The sequence below is a fragment of the Ascaphus truei genome, chromosome 5, assembly GCF_040206685.1.
Source record: "Ascaphus truei isolate aAscTru1 chromosome 5, aAscTru1.hap1, whole genome shotgun sequence".
Lineage (NCBI taxonomy): Eukaryota > Metazoa > Chordata > Amphibia > Anura > Ascaphidae > Ascaphus > Ascaphus truei.
In genome coordinates, this window is record NC_134487.1 from 39,379,233 (window position 1) to 39,387,883 (window position 8,651).

The 8,651-nt window shown below is 46.5% G+C and overlaps 1 protein-coding gene across 3 annotated transcripts in view; it reads right to left on the minus strand.

Annotated features, from left to right (window-relative positions):
* Window positions 1–5,664, minus strand: part of NAMPT (nicotinamide phosphoribosyltransferase) — a 44,784-nt gene extending 39,120 nt beyond the window's left edge. Inside the window, exon 1 of one of the 3 annotated variants that reach the window (XM_075599697.1) lies at window positions 5,417–5,664. In XM_075599697.1, the coding sequence (XP_075455812.1) occupies window positions 5,417–5,470 (54 nt within the window). In that variant the 5' untranslated portion in view covers window positions 5,471–5,664. The other 2 variants (XM_075599698.1, XM_075599699.1) reach the window with 2 other exon arrangements.
* Between the last annotated feature and the right edge of the window lie 2,987 nt (window positions 5,665–8,651).

Sequence of the window (8,651 nt, forward strand, 5' to 3'; positions counted from 1 at the left end):
TATATATAAATATTTGTGTATATATATATATATATATATATATATATATATATATATAACAGTATATATACTATATAATTTATGTGTGTGCTGCATATCTTATTACCTGCATAAAATATTTGGTGTATTTTAGTGTTAAAAATGCCTTCAGGAACGGAACCTTTCATTTAAACAGTGTTCCTATGGGAAAACGTGTTTCGCTTTAAGACGTTTCGCTATCCAACGCCATTTTGAGTAACGCATTGTGTCGGATAACCGAGGACTGCCTGTACATTCGGTCACGTTGAGAGGCCCGCACAGAGAGGCCCGCACAATGTGGTGGGTTTTGGGGTTCTTGAACTTACTGGGATTTTGTGTGTTTATTAGCCTGTATTCAGCCATGTTTAATATCCATTTGCGCTCAAATTTCTCACATCCTGATAAACACTCCCTTTGGTTGCCGCAGCTTAGTACAACTCTGATCCCAGGGGCCCATAATAGTTAACAGTTTTTGCTACGAATAGGTTTCAGGACCTACCCTGCCTAAAAAACTCTCACTTACTGCCACACTTCTGGAATGCCCATCCCCTCAATATCTGACTAGCACCCTCGCTCCACCTTTAAAGGCCCATATTAAAACACACCTCTAATGAAGTATTTGGATAGCTCCCTTGGCTGATACTATACAGCTCATGCACTTACCATAACACCTTCCTATGATCTCTGCAAGTTCTCCCTACTTACCACGTGGATTGCAAGCTCTTCGGGGCAGGGATTCCTTTCTTCATATTTACTTTTAATGTCTGATTCGCTTATTCTTATTAGGTCATGTATATTACTGCTGTAAAGAGCTATGTACATGAACAGGCACTATATAAATAAAGATAATACATTACAAAAAAATACAAGGAGCATTTACCTCGTTAATACTACAGAACAGGCATACCCCGTTTAAGGACACTCACTTTCAGTACACTCGCGAGTAAGGACATATCGCCCAATAGGCAAACGGCAGCTCACGCATGCACCTGTCAGCACGTCCTGAACAGCAATACCGGCTCCTAGCTGTGCGCAAGCGGGGAGACTATAGAGCCTGTTACAAATGCGTTATTTACATCAGTTATGTACGTATATGACAATTGCAGTAGCAGTACATGCATCGATAAGTGAAAAAGGGTAGTGCTTCACTTTAAGTACATTTTCACTTTACATACATGCTCCGGACCCATTGCGTACGTTAATGCGGGGTATGCATTACAGTAGGCCCTACATACCAGTGTAGTCAACCTATTCACGGCCAGACTGTCCCTACAGGGCATTGCAGGGGATGTAGTCGCAGGCTCGCCGGCAGTTAAACTGTTAAAAAAAAAACTTTTGCGCTTTCTTTACAGAGCTTATTTAAGGTGATCTGTCCGTGAATTAACTTTGTATTAGCACAAACTCTGCAAACATTTATCAAGTGTGACTGAAATCATAAAATCAAGCATTTGTCTTCACTTAAAATATTCGTGTTCTAGGTTGAGAAATATAGGCGTCGAAAAGAACAATGTACATGCATGGCCACAAGTGTAAGGTGCAGAAACTACTGAGAAAGCACAATAATCCCTACTTTAAGCAATCACATGTGCATTTTACCACAGACCACTCCCTCCAATTGCAATAGAATTAATAGCAATGGTTTGTGTAACCGTCAGCCTATCATATATCGAATGTATATTTCCAAGCACATAAATATTCAATAGTTTTGGGTTGAGCTCTAGCTCTTTAAAAAAAAAAAAACCCTAAGAACAATTATATGAAGTTTTAGTTCTGCAAAAATCACAGCTCTCAATCTTCGTTATGGAGAAGTGTTACAAATGGGAAATCCGTTGTTGGAAATTAGTTGTATATAAAATAAAAAATTAAAAAAAAAAAAAGGTTGAAAACTTAACAGAAAAGGAATAATACTCAAGTCTGTTTCTGTAGAACCCAATTTAAACCCAGAGCCTTCTTAACGGACGTAAAAAAAAGTGCTGTTGGCTTTGGTCATCAAATGTTACCAATGCTAATGATTTTAAAAGTATGGGATTTTTCATGGTGTAGGTTTCTAAAGAAGTATAAAGCTAGTTTAATAACAGTAACTGTAGATACCATAAGGCAATTGGGGTCCATCAAAATTAAGTTCTACTACCCTAAACGACAAGGAGCCCAATTCAATTTGCCGTGAAGCCATCTTCTATGTGCTGGAGAAAATTGTAGTACCATCTATTCTCCAGCACCAGAAAAAGGTTTCACAGCATATTGAATAGGGGCTATCAAAAAAAGTGATCCAACTCCTGAACTGCTTGGCACACCACCAAGCTTGTTCAGGAGCCAAGAAAAGTGATTGCGTACTAAAGCTCCGAACTTCTGTACTGGTTTCTTAAATTACTCCTATTTTCACATGATATTGCAATATTGTACTTTGTTTTATCAGATGTGAAATTACATGTAGGAGTCTATTCAGAATGTATGTTTAGTGGACTTGGCAACAGTGTCTCAAACACTGGACCCAATAAGTCATGGACACTGGACCCAACACGTTTCTTGAACATTTTCTAAAAGCATCTCTTCTACCCTCCCACTTAATGTTGGTGTCCCCAAAGGCTGTTTCATATAATAGTTGTTTGGCTGCTTTTACTACCAACTCTCCGCTGATGACACCCAAAATGCTCAGTCTTCTTCTGAACGGTTTAAAAGACTTGTGTTTCAGCCATTTCCTCCTGGATATTTCACGACTAACGCAAACTCAGCATGTCTAAAGCAGAATTATTTTTTCTTCCGTCCAATTTTAACGCTATGCCAGTTTTCTCACTGATCACAGATAACACCACTATCCTCCCGATAACAAAGGACAGATGTCATACTTAACTCCTCCCTCGCCTTTATACCACACAAAGTAACTCACCAATTCCTGCTGCTTCAAACTCCACACAATCCACCAAAATTCTAGTTCATGCATTTTAAATATTCCCATCTGCACTACTGTAACCTGCTCCCAATTCAGTCTCTCCCTCTTTCGACTGTCCATCCTCAAATCTAGCCTAAATGTTGCTGCCAGGCTCATGTGCATCAATTACTGTTCTACATCACTGTGCAAATTCCTACACTGGCTACCAATACCCTGCAGAATCAAATTCAAGGTTTGACTTCTCACCTACAGTAAAATCCCTCTATGACACAGCGCCTCTCTACATTTCCAATCTAATCCCGATGTACATACAGCTCATGACCTACGTCTCCTTCCTCAATAATGCCTATCCTTTTCACCTCCAATATTTCTCAAGGGCCGCACCCCAACTGTGGATTTCGTTATTAAGTACCACTCTTCCCCCACCCTTCCTACTTTCAAAAGTTCTATCAAACCCACCTATTGCAAGAGGCCTACCCAGCACCCTACTGACAATTTTAGAATTAATTCCATGCGGTGTGGCTCGAATACACCAATTTATCCTTGCATCATCACTTTCCCCATTCCTCTTGGATTGCAAGCTTCTTAGTTCCACCATGTTTAAATTGTATGTATTGTGTGTTCTTGCCCTTTCCCCCATGCGGCAGAATATATGGGGGGGGGGGAGGGGGTAACCCTTGTCCTAACGCTAGCCTCACTCAGATCTTAACCCGTACCAGAGCCACCATTACTATAAATTCCTAAAAGCTCACAATGTTGCATGTCTTTTACCCAAATACTTATTGACACAAGGATGCATTATAGTATAGTAGCAGGTGGTAAATTGGAGACTAGCAAAGTAATATGGGGTGCCAGCTGATCTAGAAAACTAGTGCACAACCAGTGGGCAATATAATGAAGCCTGGAGGCAGCCCAAATTCCAAAATGCAATTGAGGGGAGGAGGTGGAAGAGATTATGTAATATTAGGTCAGCCTACAGTAATTCTAGATTTACTACAATGGGACATGAAGTGACTGTCACCAGTATGTGAGTGACTACAAGGGGATATGATCTGTTTCTAATGACCACCCAACTTCTAGATAGCCATTCATGGACAGAGGACTGCACTGTTGCTCCCTCTAGCATGCAAGTGGGTAATTGGGAGGTGACATTAATAGAGTTCACAAGATGCAGCCCACTTTTCACCCAAACCAACAGGGACACCTAGAGGACAAAGTATAACCCACCTACAGCACCACACTTACCTATCGGTAACCGAACTCCTCATTGCATTACAAACTAAAAGAATTTCAGAGAAAGTTGTAAGAAATACTAAAACAACCGTATGGCTTTAAAAAAAAAAACAGCATCCCAGCCCTGATGCTCTGCCGCGGTACCGCCCTGCAGGATCTCAAAATAGGTCATCCCCAGCAGGTATAACGTAGCGTACATAACCTTCCCTCGTATACTATGGGGTAAGGTTAGGAGGACCCTGTCTCTCCACTTCCCCTGGGGCCTCTCTCACTGCCGCTGACCTTCACACCGGTTGCCCTCCACCCCCCTCTCTGACACGAGAGAGAGCAAGGAGAGAGAGAGCGAGCAAGGAGAGAGAGAGAGAGTGAGAGAGAGAGCGAGAGAGAGAGGAGCAAGGAGAGAGAGAGAGAGAGAGAGAGAGAGAGAGAGAGCGCAAGGAGAGAGAGAGAGAGAGAGAGCGCAAGGAGAGAGAGAGAGAGAGAGAGAGCAATGAGAGAGCAATGAGAGAGCAATGAGAGAGCAATGAGAGAGAGCGAGCACAAGGAGAGCGAGCAAGGAGAGAGAGAGAGAGAGAGAGAGAGAGAGAGAGAGAGAGAGAGAGAGAGAGAGAGAGAGAGCAAGGAGAGAGAGAGAGAGAGAGGAGAGAGCAAGGAGAGAGAGAGCGAGCAAGGACGAGAGAGAGAGAGAGAGAGAGAGAGAGAGAGAGAGCGAGCGAGCGAGCGAGCGAGCGAGCGAGCGAGAGAGAGAGAGGAGCGAGAGAGAGAGCAAGGAGAGAGAGAGAGAGAGAGAGAGAGAGAGAGCAAGGAGAGAGAGAGAGAGAGAGAGCAAGGAGAGAGAGAGAGAGAGCAAGGAGAGAGAGAGAGAGAGAGCAAGGAGAGAGAGAGAGAGAGAGAGCAAGGAGAGAGAGAGAGAGAGAGCAAGGAGAGAGAGAGAGAGGAGAGAGAGAGAGGAGAGAGAGAGAGAGAGAGAGAGAGAGAGAGAGAGAGCAAGGAGAGCGAGAGAGAGAGAGCAATGAGAGAGCAATGAGAGAGCAATGAGAGAGAGCGAGCAAGGAGCGAGAGAGAGCAGTGATGTGAAGAGGAAGAGAGAGAGGAGGAAGAGAGAGAGGAGGTGATACCCCCCCCCCAACCCCTCCCTCGAGGTTATATTCCCCCGGCCTCTTACCTACACCTCCCCGCCACCCCTGTGTTCCCAGCCTGGGTAAGAGGCCCCTGGGAGTGTGGCATCCGCTTAGCCCGGTACCGGAGAGTGCCCTCCCCTCTCCCTGGCCTCACCTTGTAAGAATCGGTTGCTAGGAGGATGTTGAACTCTGCTTCCCCGCATTCCATCTTCGCCCCTCGTTATAACTGTCACAGCCGGCCGCGGGCACTCGATGCACAGTAGTACTGACCCGCGCGGCGCTCCGTCGCCTCTATATCTTTTGCTCAGGAGATGGGAGGGGGGCGTGTGGTGACGTCACGGGGAGGGGATCCGCGAGCCACCCAAAGACCCTTCAGAACTAGCGATTGTCAGAGCACTTTTTTTTTTGCATGGTTGATATCTGTGACGTAAAAATGGGGAGAGGCGGCCCACGGCTCCTGATTGGTCGGCTCTGTTAGCAGGTGGCGCGTGATTGGTCCCCACGTCAGTCTGTGCCTCTCCCTGCTGCTGAGGCTGCCGCTGTCAGTTTCGATTCTCGCGAAACGTGCGAGTTGCTGCTTCTTGGTTTCTGTATTATAGAAATTGAAAGCATGTGTGCAAAATAAAATAAAGGCCTTCATGGTGTCCCGTCCTTTACTTTGCATTCAGGGACATGGTCATTTTTTGCAATTTTAATGATTTTTTTTTTTTAATTCACTTTCTCACCATGTTCTCGGCATATGCTGAATAAAAGGGATTTAAAAGAAAATAACTCCACTGTTTGCAAAAGGATAATTGTAGTCTCATAATACTAGTGTTATGTATTTTTTCCCTGTGAGTTTTGCTTCCAGAAAGCTTTGACACAGAATGTTTAATACAGTATAGATTCAGAGGTCTTTTTTTTTTTAATCAAAGTTTTCTCTAGGTGCAAAACTGGTACAACTACAGCACAAAAAAAAATAGCATCTGCTTCACCAAAATTACCAATCCAACACATACAGCACTATTAAGACCTAGAAAAAAAAAAGAATTACCACCCTCCAAACAAAAATTGTGACTTGTGGTAATTGTCCTGGAACAGGATTACACATTTTCTGTCTCCCTTTGCAGTTTTAAGGCTAGCTGTCTCCCTAGTTAAGCTGCATGTTTTTCCCCTGTTCCAGCAGCTAGCTGCATGTGTAAAAGCAACATTATTGCTACATTTGCCTTCTTACACAGCCCTGGTTAGTTGCCCTGGCAACCTTCCAATCTTCATAGCCAGAAGGTTGGTTCAGTCCTGCTTACTCCCCTGTCTTTCTGGCAGTTACATTGGTCCTTAGACTCTTCCTGTCTACCACAGGACAATGTGCCCCTTTCCATTCAAGCTGGCTTTGTGAGTACATGCTACCCTCCATTACACCCCCTGCAAGGCCATCCTTTTCTACCGTCCCCCCATACCAAGGCACCTTCATCTAGAGAAGCACTCTCTCACTACACAGGGCCGCCAACAGAAATCATGGGGCCCGGGACAAATGAAAGGAGCAGGGCCTCCACCCCCCACTCCCACCTCAAACCCATAGCGCACCTACCACGAAAAAATATCTTTTAGCGCGCAACTTTTACTTAACTGTCTTCTTATTGTGATACAGAAAGAAACATTACAATGCAACCTGTTTATTTTTATATTTTCAATAAAAGACGTGACTGCCTGGGTGGGTGAGTGGGTGAATGGTGACTGGGTGGGTGAATGACAGTGACTGGGTGGGTGAATGACGGTGGGTGGGAGACAGTGACTTGGGAGAGAGTGACTGGGTGGATGGGATATACAGTGACTGGGTGGGAGACGGTGACTGGGTGGGAGACAGTGACACTTGACAGTGACTGGGTGGGTGTCAGTGACTGGGTGGGTGACAGGGTGACAGTGACTTGGTGGGTGGGTGACAGTGATTGGGTGGGTGACAGGGTGGGTGGGTGACTTACCTTGACCGGGTGGGTGCAGCTTTCTGCCGGACGCTTTCCTCTCCTGCCCCCGATATCCCCACGGCAGCTGCCCGGGACGGGAGGTGGGCCTTGGGGCGCGGGAGGTGGGCTCGGGGGGGCACGCGAGGTGGGCTCGGGTGGGGGCAACGGGAGGTGGGCTCGAGGGGGGCGTGGGAAGCTGGCCGCGGGGAGAAGCGGAGGGGAAGCAGGCCACAAGATGAGCTGGTCCTTCCCCCTCCGTCCCACGTTGGGGGCGGGGAGATGTGGGCCGCAAGATGAGCTGGTCCTTCCCTCTCCGTCCCACGTTGGGAGCGGGGGGGGGGAGATGTGGGCCGCAGGAGGAGCTGGTCCTTCCCCCTCCGTCCCACGTTGGGAGCGGGGGGGAGATGCGGGCCGCAAGAAGAGCTGGTCCTTCCCCCTCCGTCCCACGTTGGGAGCGTGTGGGCGGGGGGGGGGGGGAGATGCGGGCCCAGCGCATGCGAGCTGGGACCGCGACTAATCGCCGCCATTTGTTTGAAACTTTTTTTTAACATTTATTTAATTAACTGGCGCCCGGCCGTGCAGGGGGCCCAGCCGGCCGGGCCCCCCTGACCCACGGGGCCCGGGACGCCAGTGCCCTTTTTCCCCCGCTGTTGGCGGCCCTGTCACTACATAACACCACCTGCAAGAACCTTTTCTATTTCTGTTGACTCCCCCAATAAAGTTAAAGAAAATAGAAGGACTTTGTGTGCTTTCAAAAGGGGATGCGTTAAACCACTGGAGTCATTCACATCCTACATGTGATCCTGGTTCCAGAAGAGTAATCATAGAAATCCCTTGGTGAGGAGATTAAACAATTCTTCATAGAGGGGGGGGGGGGGGCATGCGCAAAGCCAGCAAAGATGGCCTGCCTGTTAGTGGAACTCTTTTGGGAATGCGGTAAATCGACTGTTTTACCGGACCTGGCTGAGGCAGGTTGACTGATTTGGGGACCCCCAAGTGCATGAAGGTATAGGCGCTTCAGAAATGTCACCCAAGCCAAGAAAGCAATTCCACACAAGATATGTCAAGCTTCTTTAAAAAGTGAGTGGTGGCCAGAACTGCGGAGAAACATGGCGAATCGCCGCATGAAGCTGAGACTAATCGTGAGCGATCGTTCTCAAGCCAGTCACCAATGGACAACAAAGAAATAGGAGAACCCTTTAAAAACAAAAAGATCTGCCAGTCAGAGCTCCAGAAGGTATAAGTCCAGAAAACTGTGGTATTTGGTGACATTGCATCCTTCCACCCACTGAGTACCATGCTGGATAAGTCGAGAAGCAAAAAGCATATGTTTTTCCCGGCAGGTCTTGTCCTCAGACCTGAGGACCCTGTGTTTCTCATTTTGGCACACGGAACCGTAGACATTGATCCTCAAAGATTTTAAGGAAACCATCAATGTTATCCGTGCCA